General features: G+C 44.8%; 1 protein-coding gene across 2 annotated transcripts in view; it reads right to left on the reverse strand.

Annotated features, from left to right (window-relative positions):
• Window positions 1-26,500, reverse strand: part of kcnma1a (potassium large conductance calcium-activated channel, subfamily M, alpha member 1a) — a 218,536-nt gene that overhangs the window by 112,190 nt on the left and 79,846 nt on the right. For both annotated transcript variants that reach the window (XM_063191344.1, XM_063191346.1), the window contains exon 3: window positions 6,110-6,171. In XM_063191344.1, coding sequence (XP_063047414.1) covers window positions 6,110-6,171 — 62 coding nt within the window. The remainder of the gene's footprint in view (window positions 1-6,109; window positions 6,172-26,500) is intronic.

A 26,500-nucleotide genomic window follows, 5' to 3' on the forward strand; every position in this document is an offset into this window, starting at 1 on the left:
GTGGATAGAGTGTGCTGTTACAGAAAAAACACTAAAAACTTAAAAAGAACCCACCAAAAACTTGATCCAACCAGTGCAGAGTCAGCTAATCATAAGACAAGCATACAGGTCTACTGGTTACTCAGATAAGCTACCTGTGTTGAAAGGAAACCGTGTTTCGTTTTTTTAAACTTTTACTTTTAACATCTTTGCTAAAGAAGCAGGCATGCACGTGGCGCTTGAGTCATCCATCCTCCCTCGAGCCATTCTTTGTTTCCTCCACAAGAGAAGAGTCGAGAACACAGTGAAACAAGAAATCAAGGACATGAGTATAATAGCGTTATGTATTGAAATGTTACCCTACTCCAGCTTTGTGTCTGAAACGAGAGCTGTAGGGTTCACAGGTGTTTTATTGCAGCTTGCATTCCTGTTCTGCTACTCTGGGATGCATTTCTTGGAAGCATAGTTGTTAGCAGTTAGCAACTTGGGTAGTTGCCAGTGGGAAATTGCATTGCAACCAACAAAGCAGCTAACATATGTTAGCAACTACACTTTTGATAAATTCACCCCTGAGTAGTTTAATTGCTCTCTGACTCCTTGCCTCCTTCTTCTTTACGACGAATCAAGGGCATGAGGATGGAGGCATCATGTTTTGAAATGCACCCTACAGCACAGTAAGGTTTGAGTCTGAGGGCAGAGTTGTGGTGCTACTCACCACTCCAGTGTAGTCACTGTTTCTCACAGCTCATGCGCTCTTGGTCTGCTACTCTAAGCGCCATAATTGCTCTCAGCATGGCAGCGGCGGCTGACCATAGCCCATTACAGACAACGCTTTAGGGCAGGGGTGTCAAAAATACGGCCCGCGGGCAACATCCGGCCCGCCAGAGGGTTCCGGCCCGGATGTACATTTTTATTTTATTTTTTTTAAATGAAATAACCTAAATGCGCAATTACGGCCCTCGGGGCAAAATCGAGACCTGCATGACATTAATCCAATGGTCCCTCTGTTACACTGTATATATGTAGTAAAGTGCACATCACACTTCTATTATAAATAGTGAATTTGTACTGTAACAGGCATTTGATAAAGCTCATATATTATAGACCTCATATATAGAGATAAAATGTTAATACTTCTTATTCGTATTGTATTGGCATTGGTTGTAATTAAATAATAAATATAATTGGATTTGTATTGGTTCCTATTAAGCTCAAACTGGAAACGGGATGGTAGAATGCGTGAAAATGCAGGAAATTACATATAAGAAATACAAAATTTTCTGTGGGAAAACCCCCAGACCCCCTGACAAAATTAACTGTCCCATATTTAATTAATTGACGGTTGCCAATGAATGAATGAACTTTGCATAGGATTATATCAGTATTGCATTGCTTTCTACTGTACATATTCAACACACTAAAAACGTGATAGTACTGAACACTAATCCTCTGCTTTACGTCTTTTTTTTTTTTGCGATGATGTTACTAATGCGGCCCGCTTGAGGTCCACATGGGTTGTATGCGTCCCCCGGCCCAAAATGAGTTTGACACCCCTGCTGTAGGGTCTAGGACACATGGGCATCTAAAAACACTTCATCCATTACAGAGATGGAACATCTTTAGGTGGGAGAGAAGATGCATTTTGCAAAATAACAGGAGATAACACATTCTCATTAGACATACGTACCTACATTTCATAGTAACTCCTGTTTTTATTAATGTTTCAACTAGGGGTGTAAATCACAGCCTCCATGATGATACGTTGCGATTTCGATTTCTTAAGGCAGCGAATCAATTATTTTCGATACTTAACAATGCCCCACGATACGATACGATTAGATTGTTTTTTTCCAATTACTTTTCCACTTCTATTATGTTATGGAGCAAGGGGATTGGGCAGGGGTCAGCGACTTGATTCTTTCCGATACTAAAGAATGTCCCACGATACGATGCGATTCAATCATCGACTTCAAAATCAATGCATTGATACATATCGATTATTATTTACACCCCTAGTTTCAAACACTGACAAATATTCTGATACTAATACACCATAATAGCAGCCCAGCAGACATTTTCACATTATATATGATGGAGCAGGCAGGGTGTCGACTTGGCCCCCTTACGCAATTTGACTTACACTTTGTGGGCACATTCTAGCCTAAATAACTTGAGAGAGGCAGGATTTGTTGATGTGACCAAGAATTACAATGTCAACATTTACGCAGCAATGGTCTATGCTCAATTCAACTGCCCTGCTTGTTCTCAGAACTTGTTTATTCTGTGAAGCTTACACGGTTGCATCCACTTCTTTATTCTATGGAGTATCAGCACAGCGCAGCAACTTAATTTACACTTGAATAGTTGCACAGTCTTGCAATGCAGAAAACAATAGCTCTCATGGCCCAATAACACTAAAATTCCACCCATTCGAGAGGCATTCATTCATCCTTGCAATGCATTCTGTGTACATACTGTGTTGGTGTACAACCTTGTATACCGCACTGTACCACTCAATAACGCCTCCAGAATCCCCTCTGGATCCGGATGCAATATTCCCCCTCCAATTTACACCGGCATTTAGATTCTGCTCAGCATGTGATAAACCGCACTACCTTGGACCAGGGGAACGCAGCACAAGCTTATTGTCATATAGAGGCCTACTCATTTTACTCATGAGAAATGATTATGTAGAGTGTAAGAGTGTATTGTGTAAGAGTGTATAAAGATCTGAGAAGAGCTATAAATATCATTATATGGCAACATGTATATAGTCATTTTATTCAGGTAGATGGTTTTTTTTTCATTCAATCTTTATGCCCCTACATCACTCTCTTTGTTTATGCCTTGGAATAGTTGAATAGTTGAATAGTTGTATAGAAGAAGATGCTGTCTCTCTACAGCATATAGAGTGGTGCCAAACTGTTTACGGCAAGATGTAAGGGGGCGTCAGGGGCATAAGGGCCTGGATTGAGTGAAGCGTCTCTCCAAAACCACTTGTAAAAAAAACACTCTCGTCTCTGAGCGGGGCATATTCTGGGGGATTAAGACCGCCATGCCCTGCTCTCTGAGAGGTGGCAGTGGTGGCAGGGTTATCTGTCACAGCTTATATGTCACTTTTTAAAAGTCTGGACACAGACATCAATTTGAATCAAATCCACATGTATACCCCTCCTGCTTCAGATTAAAAAATAAACCCACATGCTGGATTCATTTTGTGTTTTTATACAGTACATGGTCCTACTGTTGAGCCAACAAAGATAAATCCAACGCTAGATTAATCCTGGAACCATATGATGGTGTGGTACTGTTGTATAGTGTGCATGAAATGGATCTGAATGTGTTCACTTTTGCACAGTGTTGCGTGTCATGGGAATCTGCTTTTTTATTTTTCTTTGTTTGTTGGTTCCACTGGAATATTTATGTGATACAGTCTGACATATGTTGCTGTTATTGACGATGTGACACCATATTGTGTATACAGTACATTTGGTCCTAAAATCAATTCAATTAATCTTAAAATCAAAACTGACAGTTACAAAGCATCATCACATGATTTTTTTGTTCTCCCAGGAACCATGAAGGCTAGCCAGGCTTTGCATTCCTAGTGACGCAACACTTTCAGCGTTGCAACTAGTCAGGTCAAGAGCAATGCAAGTACTTTCTGAGTTCCCCCAAATACGGTAGCTCCTCCCACTTTGTCGGTAAGAAAACAACCATAAGCAAACCAAGGGAGGCTGTTCCAAGTTGACGTTTGGGAAATGTTAATTGTTATGCTCTTGGTCAGACCAAGTCTTGAAGAGATTTGGACGTCAATGATAATCGGGCTACATGAAGGCTACCCTTACCCAGCAACCCCCCACCCAGCCTCTCTCTCCTCTCTCCGTCACCTGGAGCAGGATGAGCTGATGGGGGTGATGTGATTAAGGGGCACCTGCAGCCGTCAGGTCTCCGCCACCTCAAGGGGAGACATAATCTAAAGGCTGCACACACACACGGTACGCCAGCCAAAGGCATCGCCAATGTTACGCTCCTGTGCTTCCTCAGTGTGACGTGCGCAGAATACATACATGTATTTATGTACATGGAATATGATTGTGTGTGTGTGTGTGTGTGTGTGTGTGTGTGTGTGTGTGTGTGTGTGTGTGTGTGTGTGTGTGTGTGTGTGTGTGTGTGTGTGTGTGGCATTGTACATGGAATATGATTGTGTGTGTGTGTGTGTGTGTGTGTGTGTGTGTGTGTGTGTGTGTGTGTGTGTGTGTGTGTGTGTGTGTGTGTGTGTGTGTGTGTGTGTGTGTGTGTGTGTGTGTGTGTGTGTGTGTGTGTGTGTGTGCGTGCATGAGGATGCGTTCGTGTGTGTGCATGTGTATGCGTGTGTGTGTGTGTGTGTGTGTGTGTGTGTGCGTGTGCGTGAGAGTGTGTATGTGTGTGTGTGTGTGTGTGTGTGTGTGTGTGTGTGTGCTCGTGTGTGTGTGTCGCTCCTCTAGTCATTCTCTGCATGTCCACATTATCCGCCTGCCAGTCAGTCACCAGGGTGGGTGAGAGGGATCTCCAACGGTGGGAAGCGACTAGCCTACCAAGAATGTGCGCACAGATGTTACCATGGAAACTGATCTGCTTTGCTCCATTGAAAAAAAGAGAGCGAGAAGCCTGGTTATTTACAATGAGCAGTGCAATGGGCGCTAACACTGGGTTCCCTTTCATTACCAGTATTGTATTGTGGTGGCTGCTAACCATCTCGAGCACCTTTAAGCTGATACTCAGACAGTTCTTTCATAACATCACACAAACCATCATTTGGACTGCCGAGTTACATGTTACAACATTACGGACATCAGCAAAATTTAAACGGTTATACAATTAGGATGGTTATGTTCTTGTTCAGGCTGTTCCTCAAGACAATACAACAAAAACACAGTGAATACATACGCATATTTGTGAAATAATTGCTATTCTGTTGTTTTACATGCAATGCTCTATTTACTTCATCTCTCAGATGTACACTATCTATAATTCTGCAAACCCTGATTTAAGTCGCAGTCTAGAATGCAACACTTGCCCCACATTTTAATTAGTCATTAATATAGACGTGTAGGGTAGGGTAGCTGAATCTTAGCTTAGTCTTTTTTTCATAGTCTAGTTCATGGACTAAATAAGTACAAGTTCAAGTCGCCTACATATTCAAGGGAAAACGAGGGGCAAAGAACTGGGATTGCAAGGATGTATTTCTAGGATATTAAGAAACTCCTTTTTTAAATGTGTTCAACAGACTACATTACTATACTGCCTGTAATTGTTAGAGCACTTAACCACTTTATTTGCTAATGCTGAAAACTGATAAAGCCCATTCATATGGTAGGCTACACATACACATTCACACAAATATGCAAGCCACCATCCAGCCCACTGGGAGTTTGGGGTTCAGTGTCTTCCTCAAGGACACTTCAACAAGGTCAGGAGAGCCAAAATCCAATCAAAACAACTTTCTCTCCCTCCTCTCTGGTTGCTCGCCAAAATCTCTGTTTTGCCACTGTCGCCCCATAACGAAAAAAAAAACGCTCAGAGAGTGCACCTCCATCCTCTGGCGGACAGAAACACACATGCACCGCGAACGTACCCACACAAACTCGGATGATGATCACATATCCTCCTTGGCGGAGGCAACAATAACAACATCAGGTTTTCGTACACATCTCATTTACCCAAAATACCACCAATTTACCCCCCAACCAGCAGCGGCAGGAGATGCTGGCATCGGAAAGTTACAACCACTGCCACACAGGTACAGTACAGTGGTCCAACTGCTTAGCGAACAAGCGGATCCTCATTAGCCCGAACATCATTAGACAGATACAGTATGCTAGGCTAATTAGGAAGCTAGGAAGCTAATTAGCAAGAGGACTGAATGAACGCATGACATGTTTTTCCACTTCCTTTTCAACATTCTACCGGATCTAGAACTCTTAACCCTCTGCAAACCAGAGACAAGAGGAAAACAAAACAATAACAACAAAAAACACATACTAAGATTTCCCTGAAGAGAAGCCATGCAAGCCCCTATGACCTTTGCGGTAACTTTTTTCATTATGTGTGTTTTGTGCACATCTTTCTGACAGCAGGTCGTACTTACTCTGAGGAGTCTATGAAGTAAATTCCCAGTGCTCCGATGCTGAGGGCAAACACCAACACAACCTACAGGAAGGGCACACACAGAGAGAAAAACAGAAACATATTACAAATGTGCTTGGTCCAGAAAGACATTATATATGTAAATAGAGACTCAGAACTCCAGACAACCTACAGGAAGAACAAACATGAAGAAAACATAAAAGTGTTACAGTATACATACTGTACAGACATACGATATTACGATATGCCAATGCACACACACACACAAACACACACACACACACACACACACACACACACACACACACACACACACACACACACACACACACACACACACACACACACACACACACACGCACACACACGCACACACACAAGCACCATGGCACAGCAACAACCAGGGGCAAAACAAACTCAAACTTGTAAAAAAAAAAAACGAACAAACTGAATCTGAAGACTGTGCATTTTATTCACCCTTGATGGTTTGACAGAGATCAAATCATATTTTGGTAGGGATGATATTAAACCCTTCAGAATCCTGAATTAAAAGCAAGCAGCAAGGATGAGGGGGCCTACTGCTGAGATGTCAGAACTGTAATGCTGTGAGGTGCCACAGCCAAACACTATCCTACCCACACTGCTCTGTTTGGATTTATGCGGTCCAATCACCAATAACAATCTCTTTCGGTGTGTTCTTCTGAGTTGTTGAGTTAAATAGCTGGATGGCCCTGGGGACAAAGGACTTACACAGCCTGTCAGTCTTGCAGGGAATGGCGAGGAATCTGTGGCTGAACAGACTTCGCTGGTTGGCAAAGACTGAGTGCAAGGGGTGATGGTCATTGTCCATTATAGAGTCCAATCTGCCCAATGTCCTCTTTTCAGCTGTGGTACTAAGAGCCTCCAGTTCTGTACCAACAACAGATCCTGCTTTCCTCACCAGCTTGTCCAGACGTCCAGCATCTCTCTTCCTAATGCTCCCGCCCCAGCATGCCACAGCACAAATGAAAGCACACTAGCCATGACACACTGGTAAAACATCTGGAGGAGTCTGTTGCAGACATTAAAGGATCTTAGCTTCCTCAGAAAGTAAAACTTGCTCTGTCCTTTCTTGTAGACTGCATGTTAACTGACCAGTCCAGTTTACTATCCATGAGTGCGTGTGTGTGTGTGTGTGTGTGTGTGTGTGTGTGTGTGTGTGTGTGTGTGTGTGTGTGTGTGTGTGTGTGTGTGTGTGTGTGTGTGTGTGCGTGCGTGCGTGTGTGTGTGTGTGAATGAATGGGTGAGTGAGCAGGGAGCAGAAGTGAGTGAATGAGGAGGAGGGCAGGAGGAGAAGTGAGTGAATGAGGAGGAGGGCAGGAGGAGAAGTGAGTGAGTGAGTGAGGAGGGTGAGGGAGGAGAAGCGCTGTGTCACTGCCATCATTAGTATTTACTGCTCTGCTCCGGCTCCAGCTTCGGCTCCGGCTCAGTGTCAACCTCACGGCTCCTGCCTGACAACAGCACACTCAGCAGTTTGCCCAGCTATGTGAGCACTGAGCACATCTGACACACACACGCACACGCACACGCACACACTAAATCTGTCTTTCATGCACTCATACACATGAAACACACACACACACACACACACACACACACACACACACACACACACACACACACACACACTAAATCTGTCTTTCATGCACTCATACACACACACACACACACACACACACACACACACACACGCCTACACACAAGCGCGGTCTGTCTTTCAAGCACACATATGAACACACAGCACAAAGGCATACTGTAGTAGACAAATGCACACAGACGTACAAGAAAAAGCACCCCTACACACTCCTGATGACACAAACACACAAACGCACCAACGCACACACGCACGCACGCACATAAACGCACGCACGCACGCACGCACGCACGCACACACACACACACACACACACACACACACACACACACACACACACACACACACACACACACACACACACACACACACACACACGCACACACACACGCACACACACAGAGTTCAGTTATGAAACATGTCACTAAACATTTTCCCAACCGGAGGGGGAAGCACATAAACCAAGGCGGGTCATTTATGTGGAAGATTTACTCTTCAGCCAGGCAGACAGAGGAGGGAGAGAGAGAGAGAGAGAGAGAGAGAGAGAGAGAGAGAGAGAGAGAGAGAGAGAGAGAGAGAGAGAGAGAGAGGGAGAGAGAGAGAGCAGAGCGGGGGCACTGCGGCGTGGCATTGGGACAGGGGCAGGCACAGGACTGGCTGGTACAGGGAAACAAAACATTCTCCAAACCCATGCCAGGGTTGCCAGATGAGGCTGAAAACCCACCTAGAAGCACAAAATCCGGCCCAATTCTATTGATTTCTATGGCAAAAAGTGGGCAGATTTTTCTGATAAATGCCATTTTTACCCGCACACGGCCATCCTAAGCAGCCCAATTGGGCGGGAACCAGCCCAATCTGGCAACACTGACCCATACGTCTGCTCTAAACCTGGACCACTCATCTACATCTTCTACATCTACATCCTCTGCTGCCTTTACTTGTCTTCTTTTTATCAACCGTATTATATTTCTTTCAACTTCATTTTATTTTATTCCTTATTTATTAATCAGTTCTTTTACTTCATTTCATTGTTTTTGTTTCAATATTGTTGCCGTTCATCGAACTGTTAAGCACATTAAGCTGCATGTCTTGTATGAATTGTGCTATACGAGTAAGTATGATTATTATGAATATTATTATTATCATGTTACGTGGAAGATCTCTTCTGCAGGCGTGGCAGGCTGTAGGGACAGCAGAGTGAGGGGCAAATACACTTAGCTGCATGTCTTATATGAATTGTGCTATACAAATCCAGTTGTTGTTGTTGTTGTTGTTGTGTTGTTGTTGTTGTTGTTGTTGTTGTTGTTATATTACATAGAGATGTTCTCTTCTGCAGGCGTGGCAGTCTGGGCACAGCAGAGTGAGGGGCAATGCAGGGTAGGACAGGGACAGGGACAGGGAGAAGGGACATGGATCGTCCAGATCAGGAACAGGACTAGGTTGTACAGGAGGTATGACATGCTCCGCTCCCCCATGTCCTCCTCACCATCCGATCCTGCTCAGGCAAGAGGGGTGACTTGCCTACTTTCATGATATGGGCGAAACTGAGAGGTGGCAGATCAGGTGGCCGTGGTGGCCGTCCGACATGGTATAGTGGCAGCACCCTATCCACTGACATGCAGGCACGCTAAGCATTCTGGACGTGCAAGTAAGCACCGTTTGAGAAATGTGGTTTAGTAATTGCATTTTGCGCGCCTACATTTCCCCCCTAAAAGGTTGGCTGTACCATGCTTCAGGGAGAGGCACTGAAACACACACACACACACACACACATGTGCAGACACACACGCAAGCTCACAGTCACGCATGCAGGCATGCAGGCATGCAGGCACGCACAGACAGACAGACAGACAGACAGACAGACAGACAGACAGACAGACAGACACACACACACACACACACACACACACTACTTCCACTGCAGCAGAACTTTCACTTTCACCAAATGCTTTTTTAAAATTCAGTCACTTATTTACGATGCACGCACACATTATTGAGTGTGGAGATACAGTATCACGAGGAGGCATTGCATAATATTATAAAAAGCCAAGCTCGGAGCTTGGCAATAGCATCTTTCACTGAAATGAATTGCTGTCGTAGCTTTAAAGGAAAGTCATTCAAGGAGGAGAACGCATAACACTTGTGATTTAAAAGCTAGAGCGTTTGAGAGTTTCCTCTTCTAAGTGGAGTTTTGGCACACCACCACCAGCACATTATTGTTGAGCCCTCACTGAGCAAACAAGCACATCGCAAACATGACGAGTTTAATGCTTTCACATCCTTACAAATGCTTGAAGGAAAATTAACGAATGGGATGATAAAAAAACTTAACATTTTTGTCCGCACAGTAAAGTGAACAACATAGATTATATAAAAGGACATACTGAGCAGTGCATCGTTTTCACTTTCAATCGCGGCACAGTTCGGTGGTGCTGAAACAGCACAAGTCTCTGTACTGCATTATTCACTCTGGGTATCTGAGAAAGAACACATTTCAGTCTTTGAGCAGCATTCGGAAAGACACTTCCCCCACCAAAAACCACCCACGGGAGGTAAGCAAGCACACGAGCAGTGCACAACAACACAAAGGTATCATCATGGCAGCTAGGCCAATGACTCACACAATTTTCGAGTGTCACGGTGTGAAAGTGTGTGGGTAAGCCCCAAAACCTAACTGACCTACTTTCAAAAAAGTATTTCAGTCAGACCCCCTTTGGCAAACCCTGTTAGAGCTACACGAACAGTGAGGAGCGGAGGGAGTGGCACATCAAAGTCAGACAATGACAAGTCTGCTAGGGCTGCTTGCTTCTGAGAGTACACAGTGTTGTGTACCGTAAAGGGCCAGGATCAGAGAACTCGGCTAATATACAGAGCAGATAAGGTCTGCCTACTCTGTTACGGTTTCATAGGACGTGAAGTTGTATAACTTGTCTGATTGTTCATCATTTACCGTGTTGTTTGTTATTGTGTATCATAGTGTGGGCATATTAGCACATTTGAGAGATCTGTTATGGGGCTCTGTTGTGTACAGGGCTCTGCAACTCAGATTCTCCAAGGGCCAAAACGAAAAATGTCAATGTTTACTCAAAAAACGGATTGAAATTAGCAGGAGACACATTTCACTTCGACTCTCGTTCCCAGTAGTGCCTGCACATGCAGTGTATATACCTGAGTAGTGAGATTTCACGGCACTGTACTATACAGTATCATATGCAAGCAATGTATTAATGTATCAATGCAAACATTTGGGCCAACTGTACACATTTGAAATTAAATCGAATAGAATTACACAACAGGCCAGATTTGGGCGCCAGGCCTGAGCTTGGCATCCTCGTGTTACCATTTCATACAATTTCAAGATAACATGTAACATGCATGATTGTTAATCAAACACGATACTGTTACTCTTGATCTGTGTACTTTGTATAAGGTGCTAACTCCATAGATGTGTGTCTCTCCTCAGGCGCTCGTTGTTGCAGAATAGGCTGGATTTCCTGGCCGTGACCACAACAGATGGCGGTCGGCCCTTCAAGCCGTGCGGAGAGCTGAGTCTGACACACCTTCTCCCCCTGCTCTCGGCAGGTGCTGAGATGCATACTGTCACGCCGGAGCATCGTTTAGCTCAGCAGCCACCTAATACACAGCTACCGTACAGTACAGCACACTGCATCTGTTCATCTTGCGGTTTCAGAGCCTGCAGTCAGGTGGGGAAAGGCTCTTTAAGGCATAACCATGCACCTTGACCTCTTACAAACAGTTATTCAGCCCACATGGGCGGACCCCCCTTTGAAGAAGTCAAGCACAAGGGTCATTTTTGTTTTGTTTTGTTTTGTTTCTCTCTCTCTCTCTCTCTCTCTCTCTCTCTCTCTCTCTCTCTCTCTCTCTCTCTCTCTCTCTCCCTCTCTCTCTCTCTCTCTCTCTCTCTCCCCTGCATTCTCTTTCTCTGAAAACCCTACTGACACAGAAAGAAGTGGGGGGTGTGGGAAGGACAGGGATGCAGAAGGCTGTTTATATGCTAATGGGGAGTCTATCTGGACGATCTGGTCTGGCTCCGGGGCGGAAGCAGAGCCTCTCTCGCTGGAGATGAGGAGTCACAGGGCTACTCATGTGTTCCAAAGGGGGGGCACCAGTAGTAACTGTAGCACACGATGCCCTCTCTGCCTCCTCTCAGGAGCGTGAAGCAGCATGGCACGCCGATGTCAGCCTTTAAAGCCCTCCATCAGGCCAGGGACTTTCTTTAAAAGCCCTGAAAGTGGGTGCAGTTGACCTCCGGGTTACCTCAGCACAGCGTGAGGTCTTCACACAAAGGGCCACTCACCGGAGGACCTGATCAAGGCATCCATTATAGATGTCCAGAGGCCTGATTATTTTCATCCGGATGATTTTTTTTTTGGGACCGATATCCAGCCACCATTGTGGCGGCCACTAATGAGAAAAGACCTTGATGCATTTTTAATGGGGCGTCTTTGTCTGGTGGCGATTGATGAGCTGTATACAGCATAGAACACCCCTGGAGGGGAAGTTAGCAACCAACCAACGGGTTGCTGCAGCCAGAGATAAGACGAGGGGTAAGCGGTTGGTTGAGTCCAGAGATACTCACTGTGCCACGAGCGACTGACTAAAAAAGCACAAGGAAATCACGCTGCAGTCTGTCTGTTGGTTTTGGAGAGGACAACCTTCCCAGAGGCAGGATGCTCATCTCTATCACTCCCTGCACACATCTTCCCCACCTACGTACGTCCTCCGCACACACTCACATTTCAAAACGACTCCATTTCCACAAGAGGGCATAGTTACCAAGCTCTGACAAGAGCAAAAAAAAAAAAACATGTTTTTTTTCTACATGAAGCCACCACACATCAGTCAAATCCCAATGCCGCTTTATTTGGTTTCATACATATTAAATATGTACGTAGTGTATGGCAACAGATGAATCGCAAGGCTGCCACATGTAGGAGTCGGACTGCGTTGCATGAGAAATTCATGCAGTGATATCCCGTCCCATTGGGATTGCACCGAGAGTGGCTCGTACTGGAGAGGAGAAGGAGGCGAGGCGAGGCGAGGCGAAGCAAGGCAGGGGCAGAGAGGTGGAGTTGCTGAAAAGCTGAACAGTGAGCAGTGAACAGCACAGCAGAGCTGAGCTGAGATGATGGGGAGTGTCATGTCTAAACTGACCCAGTTATTCATCTGTAAACAGCCATGCTAGGCCCCTGCGCTGTCCTATCCTCTCCTCTCTTCTCTTCACTTCCCTTCACTTCCATTCTCCTCTACTGCAGAGTAACTCTCCTCCTCCTCCTCTGAGCTTTTCTCGCTTCGCTTCTTCGCCTGGCTTGCTTCGAAAGCCTTCCATCTCAGCCCAGTAACAGCGACAGCTACCACCATCACCACCACCAGAGCAGATTAAGTGTATGCACTGTACAGAGGAGCGGAGTGCTAAATCTCGTACATGCTTAGGGGGGAATAGAAATATCTGCCTCAGAACAGACGTTGCTACTGTAGCTAGCCTGATAGGTCCTGATAATAATGTGCTTTGTGTGGATTACCTTTTCTCACTGTTTCATAGCTTTCATAATATCATACACATTTTTTTCGATCAAATACAGGTGTACTTGTACTATTTACTACTTTTCACAACACGAAGAAGGTTCTCTGTTAGAAATTGTAGTTCTGTAAGCTTTGGAAGCCCCTCTTATGCAGTATTTCATGTAAATGCTCATTGTTCTCTTTTGTCTGCATTTAAACACACTGAGATACTCTCTGGTCACTGAATATGTAGTGAATGTTACAATGCGAATATTTCACGAATGTGCAAAAAAAATGTAGCTTATACACACTGTACCTAATCATATTGTAAGGAGTATACATAAAATACCAAGAGAATTGTGTATGGTTTGCATTGTCAGCAGTGCCTGTCCAGGAATGGATATCTGTTTGAGAACAAAACAATTATGTCTTTTCATTCAATGACACTTTCAAAACTACATTAACTTTAATAAACAACAATGATGTAAAGTACAGTACATTTTTTTGGGACACCCAGGATTTCCAATACATATGGATAGCTTCTTCAATATAGGCTTCATGCTTTTACCATTCACTAGCGTCCAGTGCATTATGATGAAGGTTCTCTGTTACTTTTGTGAGCTTGGACTGGATTTGTCAGAAAACTACATATGTGAAATGGGTGTCCGGAAAATGTAATTAACCGTGGCTTCATGGAGATGTGCCATACCCTTCACTCATCTGCAGCTTATTTACATACACGGACGCGCTGTGCGTCTACAAATATGCTGTGCTCACTGAATATATACAGTATAAGAAATGGTTGTGCAAAAGATAACAAGATCCAGTCCACTACATTTATGGATATTTGCTTCAGTGTGTGATAGCGGCGCTAAAGGTCAGAGGACAGCAGGGATAAAAATGGCCCGTAAATCTAAGAGCTGCAGCGCAGTAGAGACCCACTCGTGATGAATCACACACACGTACCCTATACAGCACATGCATGCACATTGCTCAGTGCACACGCATGCACAGCGCACGCACGCACGCAGACACACACACACGCGCGCAGACACGCACGCACGCAGACACACGCACGCACGCACGCACGCACGCACACACACACACACACACACACACACACACACACACACACACACACACACACACACACACACACACACACACACACACACACACACACACACACACACACACACACACACACACACACACTCTTTGAGAGCTACAGAGATTTTCAGATAGGCCCTCCTCTGTTACTGTTCCCCAATAACACAGCTTAGCACCATATGTAGAAATATACACTGTGTAGAATCACATAGGTCCACAGAGCTGCGTTGTGTGCAAATCCTCCAAAAAAGCAAACTGATATAAGGACAAATTTCTTCTTTACATATTTAGCTGTGCAGTTTTGAATACAATGCAGTGTTTAACCAGAGACAGTTCGAATGAAAAGAATCTTTGGTTTAACTCCTTATAACTTAGTCTCTGTTATAACCTTACTGTCACCAAAATTGTAATGACTATGTCTCAATCTGTGTCTCTCGGTACTGTCATAGCATAGCAATGTTGTTATGATGTAGTTGAACATTTCCAGCAAATATTAAATAGGCCCGCCAGCAACCCCATCTGCAGTAAGAGGCTACATATCATCGGTGGAAAAAAATATGGATTCCATGCACCATACATTCATGTATGTATGCATGTATGTTTGTATGTACAGTATATATATGTGTGCAGGAGGGGGTGTAGAGAAGAGGCCGTGTAAAAGCCTTGTGAGGAGCTGAACATGAGCCCTTGGGAGATGCTACAGGGTAGGACAGGTGGATTAAGAATGATGGGCAACCTGACAGCCCTCAGAGGCTTTACTGGGGCCTTGCCTTCAACTCCTTTCTGCACACATACAAAGATGTGTATGACTCAGGGCATATATGTGGCATATAAACGTACAGTACATCACATGACTGTCCTAGATATGTACATCTATGTTTTTGTATCTGTCAAAACTCAAATGAACTGCTCAAATCAATATACAGTAGTATATTTTCAACACCATAAAAAACACCACATATCTAACAAAATCACACTGCTAAATATTCAAGAGGAGATCATGGAGGAACTAATTGCTCAAAGCTTAAGGCACAGACGTAAAGGAAAATGATCAAATAATTTCTAAAAAGCCTTCTGATGACCTTCACATGAGTCCTTGAGAGATGATCCAAGGTGGGACGGTGGATGTGCGGTGGGCAGCACCACGAAAGCCACCATCCGGCACCACATACTGTATCTGTTCCAGCCATTCACTAAATGAGACCATTTTAACTAGCTCTTTCAATCTTCAGTGATGTGGATGAGTTAATTACAACAACTTCCATCCGGTTCACCATTCAGGCTCCCTTCGTTTGTCCCCAGAGCCATTTCCATGCTAAACTCAAGATCCTCAACTGATCACTTGACTTGATGCTTTGAATAGCATGGTTTATAGCATTTTATGATGATTTTATGATGGTGGAGGTTTTTTATTTTATTTTATTTATGATGCTTTTATTCTCTTTCATAACCTTATTTATGGTCATTTTAATCTTTATATGGCCACACTGCGCATTAGGGTTTGTCCTGTCTTGTTATCCGTCTGTAGGTAGTGTACGTTTCTTGGTGTCTCGATGCACATTTAATTGCCCCTTTGGGGACAATAAAAAGTTGAAGTTGATTAAGTGCACAAGTAATTTGGAATAATGTGGTAACCTGGGCTTACCGTGCCCTGATTGGAAGGAATACGTTTTGGATCAGAGCACTTGGGTCTGGCAAGGCCAGGCTCCCAGATTGCAGCCCCTGAATACAGATTGCTTGGTTGATTGGTTGCCCCCTCACCGCAGATTACTGCTAATAGCCGACATGTGAAGAGGAGCATTGTAAGGTGACAGGTAAGGCCCACTAAAAAGTACACAGGCTTCACTCTGTATCAAGTGCAACCTCTGAAGGGGACAGGAGGTGACGTACGAAGGTTACATCTTAAGAAGGGTCGACTCAAAGGCACTCTCATCACGACAAGCTGGTACTTCTTAAGAAAAGCACACATCAAAGTGCTGAGAGAGACCCTTTTTTAATATACAGTAGGTCTATGGCAGTATTCTGCATTAATAACCACACAATGAATTCCGCAGTGCTAATTTAACACAGTTGATTTTAATACTCTTCTTGTTGACCCTACTCTGCAGGTGCTGAATGAACACTGCATATACCGTACACTTGTCATTTATTTTATCCTCGGAGGGTGTATATTTATCTCCATTCAGGCGGAAAGCGCATATTAATTCAATGCAAGCAATTTCCGTCATCTCATTCAACCTCATGACATTCACTTCGGGAATAAATGTTAGCGTTCAGCATCCAATTATCTGAATCCACAATTCTGCAAACATTGTCTTTACTTACTTTATTTGTTTTTCCTCCCCTCGGACTGCTATTGTAATTCAGATGGAAAATGTTTGCAAATTAACTGTTACACATGATGAGGATTTCCATAAAGGTTACACCACAGTTACCCAAATGACTTAGGTGTTTATTTTGTGTGTGTGTGTGTGTGTGTGTGTGTGTGTGTGTGTGTGTGTGTGTGTGTGTGTGTGTGTGTGTGTGTGTGTGTGTGTGTGTGTGTGTGTGTGTGTGTGTGTGTGTGTGTGTGTGTGTGTGTGCGTGTGTGTGTGTGTGTGCGTGTGTGTGTGTGTGTGTGTGTGCGCGCGCGTGCGTGCGTGCGTACACGTGTTTGTGTGTACTTATGTATCCATTTTACAATTTTATCTACACGTAGGCTCTCATCATATTGTAGATGGCAAATGACTGTCCTTCATGCTGTGTATCTGAGTTTGGATCTGTCTCAATGCTGCACTGCTTATCAGCAATATAATAATGTATAGGCTATTCCTCAGAGTTGATCACACAAGGAGGAGAGCTTATATTATTTTTTTCACAATGACAGAACAAGCAAAATCTCACCTCCCATAAGCTGAAAAAAAAACCCCACCCACTATATTTAAACGACAACCAATTCCGCTAAAACCATCTTCAAAAAAATGGCCATCATTCTGCTGCCCTCTCACACAAATGAGCTGTCAGGGAGGTGTGCTCTGTCAAGTTGGGTTGCACTGTCAAGATGAGCTACGGACAAGCTGTTCACACAGCCCAAGCCTAAGCCCTAACCCCAAGGGGCGCTACTGTAGTGTGTAGTGCAGGGGGGGCGTAGCAGCACATATTGGGCCCAATGTACAATCAGCTCTAGTGGACCCCTCCCCAGCTATCTTCATACCGCAAATCAGACTGTGTGTGGGGGCCCCCTATACACATGGGACCCTGGTGACTCAGTCGCACTTTACCCCCATGAACGACACCCCTGGTGGAGTGTGTAATGGCTAGGTAGCTTAGCTCGACAAGTAGCTCATATCGACACAACAAGGTAATGTGAAGAGGCAGGAAGGGAGGTGGGCAGCAGGGGTGTTGTACAGGGGGGTAAAGTGTGACTAAGTTACCAGGGCCCCATGTATATAGGGGGCCCACACACAATCTGATTTATGTAGATATATGGCTGTGGGGGTCCATTGCAGCTGATTGTACATGATAGGGCCCACAGTTTGCTGCTACGCCCCTGGTGGGCGGGTCCTCTCTGGAGACTGATGCAAGGCTACCGCACAGTAAAGGCGGCAGCAGCTCACTGCAGTGCACTCCAGAGAGGAAGTAGCATACGCACCTCTGGGATACACGCTAGCTAACCCCCACTGCTCATAATTAGCAAAACAACGCAGCCGGTTCATACAGACATGAGTGTGCGTGTTTATGCCTGAGTGTGCGTGCGTGAGTACGTGTGCGTGTGTGCGTGTGCGTGCGCGCGTGCGTGCGTGAGTGCGTGCGTGCGTGTGTATTCAGTAGGGCTGGGGGTTTGTAGGCCAGCTAGGCTTATGTTGAGTTGACCCCTCCACGCCCATGTTTGGTCTGACCTGAATAGGTTGGTGAAAGTCACCTGGGTGAAACTCAGTCCAGACAGGTCTTGTTCCATCCATAGGATATGTGCTGTAATGGGACGAGACCCAGGTATGCTACGCACACAGGCACAGACACACTTCACTTTCCGCAGGGCTGACTGCTACTAGTGGCTACATTGGAGTACTGCAACAGTGGAGGGGAAAAATAGTGGAAAAGGTAAACAAACAATATGGGCAAAAAAATGTGAGCAAACGCACACAAACACAATTACAGTGCCTGTAATCTGTTTACCTTTTCGCAGGTATTTCAATATTTGTGATGGAGTGCGCAGTAGCTTCTGGGCATGGCGACACGAATATCACACAATGGAGACCGTGTGCCGTAACAAGGTTGCGAATGGAAAGAAATGTGTTTACTGTGTGGTTAAGGGATAATGCACCTGCTGGATAAGTCCCCTGAGGTGGAGTACTGGAGGAAAACCTGCGTTGTCTGCTAAGCAAGCGTACGGGAGGAAAAGGAAAACCAGATACAGAAAAAAGAGAGATTTCAAATCTTTCTTCTAACGGACCAGGGGTGCATTTCTGGAAACCATAGTTGCTAACTACATTAGCTACTTTGTGGTTTGCAATGAAATGTGTCATTTAAGTTACAACTACCCAAGTTGCTAACTGGCTAACAACTACACTTTAGAGAAACGCACCCCAGTGAGGCTAAACATTTTGCATTTCTAATGTCTAACCATTACAAAATATGTGGTCCTCCTGATCTGGAATAGAATATTCGGAAATATGGGACATTGATTATGTATTGAATTGACATGCTGATTTCACTGACACTGACCACATTTTACTAATTGATTTACCGACCAAAAAAATGTATTTTCCTCTTGCTTTTATGGGAAAGATCTTGTAACAGTATTCAGAAATTCAGCAACATTTTTTTGGCCCAATTCTACACATAACTACACTACATGCACAGTATTAGGTTCAATTCTACTACACACTGAGCAATTTATAAAAATGTATACATGAACAATATAGCGTATCTCTCTCCTCTAGACAACTCCCCTGTTCCACACTAGAGGTGAACTAGAGGAGACATGTGCAAGCTCAAGTGCAGCTTGTCTGACCACATCAACCCTCACATGTTAACTACAGCACTGCTCTGCTCTGGTGTAAGCCTGGTGGGTGTAGCCTAGTGTAGTGTGGCGGAGCGTGGTGTGGCGTGGTGGTCCGTGGGCCTCATCACCCAAAGGACCTCTGTCAGCACTTGTCAGTCAGGAACACCTGTCAGCCCTCAGGTCTATGAATTATTCACAGGCAGGTAGCCAGATAGCAGGTCCTGGACTGCTCCTGGTGAGAGAGGGGACCACAGTGCCACACGCTAATCACCAGGGAAATCTACCGCATCAAACAAAAATGAGCAGCCATGTATTTTTCATGTCTGCGTTTTCACGTCATCTAGGTCGGACTCGGATACGGACAATGTGTGTGGCGGTGCGGGGGGCTGGGCGACTACGGACAAGAGTGGACACAGCATTTCTGGCTGTTAAGACATGGTGACACATTGAGGACATCCGTGCATTAGAGATGCGGATATGTATGAAACAAGTTGGAGATATACCACAAAAAGGCCCTGTATTCAGAAAACAGGCCATGTCACACAGTTTTAAATTGGACTGGCCAACCACATGAGTAAAAAAAAATCAACTTCCACTGTAAAACGTAATGCCACAGAATTGTGACATGAGACCACAAAAAGAACCACATTAATTAACTTCACTTTTCAAGGAGTATAATGAAGGGAAAGCTGAGCTGAATTACACAGCCTAGTCACACTAATGTCACTGCAGGTTGTTTGGTGCCTTTTCAAATCCTGACTATTAATTAAAGGCTTGGAGATCTAATTTAGCCATGGGTTTGGTACATTTCTGGTGGCCTTCAGTCCAGCCAGCCTCTTGCCGAGTCCTTGGGGGATACTGAGAGCCAAGTTTGAGAGGGAAAGGGGGATGGGGAGGGGGATGGGATGGGAGGACAAGTGGGTGGGAGTGGGAGAGGAGGACTCGTCCAAGCAAGGCTTCTGGGTCCAAATTGCCTCCTGATCCTGTGGAGTTGACAGTCATTACTTAGCTGGCACCATCAGCGGGGTTCAGAGGCCTTGATGACAATAGCTTACAGCCCAGAACGAGAGAGAGAGAGAGAGAGAGAGAGAGAGAGAGAGAGAGAGAGAGAGAGAGAGAGAGAGAGAGAGAGAGAGAGAGAGAGAGAGAGAGAGAGAGAGAGAGAGGCTTTCTGCTTTTTATGCTACCAATCACCACCGCAATAAACCTCAACAGTCCACACGCCTTCCCCACTCTCTGCAGCTGGCCACAAGCACATTACACACAAAAAAATGAGATTAAGGAGAACACGAGTGAATAGAAATAAGCTACTCAGCAGAAATAATTCATTTGGAAGAACAAAAAAGTCTAGATCAAACAGTTCGTGTACACTTTGATCCTGATTTAAAAATCCACTCCCTTTTTAAGAAATGTAAACTTCATTAAATAACTGCCTGGCATTCTGAGGGCACTCTGAGGGCATTTTCCAGTGGTGTTTTCTCTATGAATAAAGTGAAATAGGAATGTTCTTGCGCTAGCTTTATTTCAAGCAAAATATGGAAAATATAAATATACTGTATAAATATATAAAAACGTCCAATTATTTCAGCTGACGTGGGACACAAGCTGAATTAAGTCCCGCACAGCAGGCTGAAACGCTGCTCGTCTGTTAACGTGACACGGCAGGCCCCCTAAATTTGCTGCGCATGACAGGATCAGCCATTGGCGGCCCTGACAAGATGTGACTGTGGCCTCCTCAGCTGCAACCCCCGGAGCCGCGCAACCTGTGCACGCGGCCCATTACTCTGGCAGGTGTGTGGGGCTAACACAGCCATCATCACGCGCACACGAAAAACTGTCCTGTCTCTGCTACAGTATGAGTGATTTATGGAGCAGTAACGCGGGGCCACTACATGCCAGCTCCGATTGACTTGAGGATCAGGGCAGACATCTGGACCTCAGAGGAAACAAGGAAAACAAACAAAAACAAAAGCAAACAATGGCAATGACTCATAACTTCCCAGCAGTCTCTCTGATCAGTGATCTGACAAGCCACCCCACATCAAACTGTGATGTAGTCGGACCATGATGGACAGGATGGATGGAGTCAATTCATGGCCACATAATGGCTGCCATAGACGCAGTAAAGGGGTTGGAGCTATGAAGAATCAGAACAATGTCCTGCTGTCAACATGTTAGGAAAAACAGCCAATAAACAGCTGACGCACACAGAATAGGTGTTAAATGATCTATGGCCAGAGTATGTCTAGGACAAATCATGTAGACTCTACATTATTTGTCCTCATCACTTTTTGCCAATGAAAGAAACGAACAAACATACACAAACATGCCAAACAGACTTCAGCACTGTTTGCTGTTCAGCACTATTCCCTCTGCTTGCTCAATTTTATTTTAGTCAACCAGACAACTGTCATCTAAACTCATAGGTGGGTGACTGAAGACTCATAGACTGAAGAAACGGTTTATTTTGGCTTGCATGTCTTCTAATTTTGGGGAGAAAATATCAAACAAACAAACAAAACAAAAACAAAAAAAACAAAACTGGCATGTTTTTGCGTCCTTGTATACTCAAGCCCTACCGCTACAGCCTCCGCTAGCTGATACGCATATCAACAGCCGGTGGAGCCGCCGGCCCTGCTTAAGCCACAGGACTCCTCCTATCCGTGATGAGCCTCGCCATGCTGCACGGAGCCAGGCAGGCGGACAGGACAGCACCACAGGAAAATGATCTGTCAGGCTGAAATGATCTGTGGATAGGAGGGATGTGGAATGAGGACGGGATGCTGTGTCTGATAACATTGGGGAAGGGGTGGAGGTGGAAGGAGTGTGGGTGTGGGTGTGTGAGGGAATTTGTCAGAGGTACAGGCGGGGTTTGGTTGGGGGATTGGGTCACCTTGGACTGATCAGAATCTGCCAAGCTGCTCGGAGGCCCAAGGCAAAGTCGGACGACAAGCCACGAAAAGCACCCTTGACTATTATTGGCTGCCACACAGTGAATTTAGAGAGTGAATGTGCATGTGTGTTTTGAGCAGAATTCACACATGGACACACTGCCAAGGTGCAGTTAGAAAGGCCCATGCCAAACGTCTCTCCTAAGAACCCTATCAAGTTAGATGGGAATGCTGCTCACAGGTTTTAACAAGCACTAACTGACACGGCACCTTCATCTTCATAGTGATTGCCCTGTCTGCCATCAATCAGTTACCTAGGTATATTGCCACTTGCATGTTTAATTAAGCGGGCTTGCGGAGCAAGAGCAGAGCTCTTGCAGAGCAAGGCCCGTTTATAGTAATCTCTAAGTCCTGTTTTATTAAGCGGGCTTGCGGAGCAAGAGCAGAGCTCTTGCAGAGCAAGGCCCGATTATAGTAATCTCTAAGTCCTGTTTATTGGTTCTCTTGTACAGGGACAGTAAAAATAGAAAATGGATCTCCTCCTAGGCCTTTCGAGATAGAGACACCGTTCAAACACTAAAACGACCGGCTCGGCTTGGAGATCGCGTCTCGTTATAGGCTTCTCCGTGTCTCTTGTCGTTTTCCCGTTTTTGGCGATTTTGTGAAAGCCTGGGTCTCCATTGAAAACTATGGTGGAACCTTCATGAAAGACAGTTCCGCCACTCTAGAGATTAGAGTGTAGGAGGCTTTTTCGGTCATAAAACATCAACACTTTCACCTAGAAGTTTAGTTGACGCGTTGTTAGCGAGCTCTATGGGATGTCTCCAAATTGTGAAAGTTTCATCTCCCAACTCCCAATACTTTTTAAATGGCAGGTTTGTAAAAAAAACAGACCTGGCTCTATGGAGAATCCCAGTCTTTGGAAAAGTGCATTTTTCAAGAGATCAGCGCATGTCCCACACGGAGGTCCATTTGTGCCTGAAAAATTTAACCTATAAACTTCATTCAAAGACTGTTAGAGACATCACAAGCATGACTCCGATCTGTGAAAAGGACACGTGCCAACTCCTTTTAGTTTTTTTACAACGATGTTGTAAAGACAAAAAACTCATTCTCATTTTCTCCCCTGTTAAAGGCTCAATACTAACTGTCTTTCAGTCAATCACAACAGGTGCAGCCAGTGAAGGATTCCATTTCAACTGTCACTGTCTCAAGATTCCATTCTTAACGAGCAGGTGCGAGCAAGCATTCTAGAAGTCCATTGTTCAGCTCTGCAATGCAATGTAATATAGTCTTGCTGGACTATGCATGACAATTAGCTGCTTGGCTTAGTGGTAATGCATGCTGCTGCGTTAGAGATATGGAGGTTGAGGGTTCGAAACCCACATGAAGCAATGTTGATTTTCTAAATTATATCATATGCAGCGTTCCTTGGCCGACTTAAAATGCCATACATGTATATCATTTAGTATGGATGGCAAATGTGCTGAATTACAGATATTGAGGTTGGGGGTTCGAAACCCAGTCAAAGCCATGTTGATTTTCAAAATTACATCATATGCAGTGTTCCTTGGCCAACTTAAAGTGCCATGTATGTCATTTAGTATGCATGGCAAATGTGCTGGATTACAGATATGGAGGTTGGGGGTTCGAATCCCAGTCAAAGCCATGTTGATTTTCAAAAGTATATCATATGCAGTGTACCTTGGCCAACTTAAAATGCCATGTATGTCATTTAGTATGAATGGCAAATGTGCTGAATTAGGGATATGGGGGTTGGAGGTTCGAACCCCAGTCGAAGCCATGTTGATTTTCAAAATGATATCATATGCAGTGTTCCTTAGCCAACTTCAAATATCATGTATCGTATGTCATTTAATATCAATGGCAAAGGGGTTGGATTACAGATATGGAGGTTGTGAGTTCTAATCCCGCTCGAAGCCATGTCGATTTTCAAAATTATATCACATGCAGTGTTCCTTAGCCAACTTAAAATACCATGTATGTCATTTAGTATATCCCCAAAACGCAGAGCTACAACACTTTCAAGATGGCTGAATCCAAGATGGCTGAATTGTTTGGCCCATAACTTCTGACTGGGTGGATGGAGTTTTTCCAAGATTTCTTTTAGCTTTGTTTTCTCAATAGTACTTTGTTTCATCTCTGCCCCAAAAGGCAAGCCCGCTTCCAGCATTTTCTGTGAGAATGCATTTCTAGTTTGTTCTCACTCTTCTTCCATAATCTCAGCCCTAAGAAAGCAAAACAGCAAAGCAACACAAAGACTCCCCATTATTACACTGTCACCCAAAGAATACTGTTGATAAAACATGAATGGGATGATAACAATGGAAGTGCAATGCAATTAGCGGTTATTGTCTTAACATAATTAGAGCATTGCAAGGCTGTCCAAAATGAACACACCCTTTCTTGTATTAGCAGTTTGCAAGCATTTACCGGTACAGTACATACAGCTGCTGCATTGAAAACAAAGCTTTTGCTCTGTGTTCCACACAGCAGCTGTACGTTAGTAAATGCTTTAGATAGATGCACGACAGGGCAACCCATGAGAAGGTGCTGATGTAATGCCAGTACGTATTAATGCTTATTTAGAATGCAAATCCTGACACTTGACTCTGCAAAGCACAAGCTCTCCACGAAGCTAACACAACAGTAAATGCAGTTCAATGACGTATACTGTATCTATACACAGATCTACGCCAGTGGTGTTGTTACATGGCCGAAGCATTCCAATTTTGAAACAGAATATTGTCAGTATTTGGCTTAAAACAAGTTCTGGAATATTCTGTGTGGAACAGCATTCTGAAAACAGAATATTCACGGAACATGGCCACATTCCAAATGAATGAGTTTACATTATATTACATTACACTTAGCTGACACTTTTACCCAAAGTGACTTACAGTTATTTTAAGTGCAACGTATTGGTGACAGTCCCTGGAGCAGTGTAGGGTTAGGTGCCTTGCTCAAGGGCACTTCAACCATGGAGTGAGTTGGGAGTGGAAGGTTGGGATTCAAACACAATAGGTCGGGATTCGGATTACAATACTCTACAACAGCTGGCTTTTCATCCAATAAAAACCACAACTGCATCTCACTCATTTTCTTTACCAACCTGCAACACCATAAGAAACCAGCAAGTTACAAGCACCACATCTGTTGTGGCCAGTCCTAATCCTGTCCTGTTGTCACTAAACATTGCAATATTGCATACTGAAGCCGCATTAAAGAATAGGTATATGTCACTCACTACAACAAGACAACCTCTCCTCTCAAAGGCATATATAACAAAACATTTTCAATATTGCGACAGGCTGAAGTCATGACAGCGCGGGCTTTAAGTGTGTGATAAATAAGGGCTGGGATGTCTGCTTGTCTGTGGTCAGTGGGAGGCCGTCAGCGGGGGACACAATGAGTCACGGTGTGAACTGTCATTGGCGATTATTGGCTCGTGAGTCATACACGACCAAACACTAGACGCCCTGAAGGACCTGCTCACATCACAGCACAAGGAGCCGGTGAAATAAAGGGGGAGTCCTTCCCAGGGCTAAATGCAGGCCCCCAGGTGTCATGGGGCCACTGTCCGTGAGAGGACCCGAAATCATGACACCAGATCGGCTTCCTCTCCCTCTAAATCCGGGCCTTCACCACAGCGAGGGGGGGAAGGATAAACTGGCCCTGGATGTTAAGAATGGCTACCACCCTATACCTACCTAACCACCCAGCAACTCCCACACCCTGCACCCCGGGCTCCCCTACTGTACACTGAGGCTGATGCAGGCCGGTGGGAACCAGCTCTGTGTGGCAATTCCTTCCATTCATTCCCTATTAATTAGCCTTAAGCTTCTCCATCATGGGCCTGACACATGTGTTGTTGATACGCACACGCACACACACACACACACAGACACATACAGACACACACAGGCACAGGCACAGGCACAGGCACACGCACGCACGCACGCACGCACGCACGCACGCACGCACACACGCACACACACACACACACACACACACACACACACACACACACACACACACACACACACACAGTCGACATCCTGCATGTCCTTGGACACAGCACGTGTGAGAATGACTGCACAGTATGAGAGACAGGGGATTACGACGTTGCTCGCGCTTTCTACTTCAGCAGAACACAATGTCCTGCTAAAAAAAAACATGGCCACCTGCCTGTCACTCAAATCGAAATGACATCAAGAAGCTAATCATTTA

Source organism: Engraulis encrasicolus, chromosome 24 (assembly GCF_034702125.1).
Source record: "Engraulis encrasicolus isolate BLACKSEA-1 chromosome 24, IST_EnEncr_1.0, whole genome shotgun sequence".
NCBI lineage: Eukaryota > Metazoa > Chordata > Actinopteri > Clupeiformes > Engraulidae > Engraulis > Engraulis encrasicolus.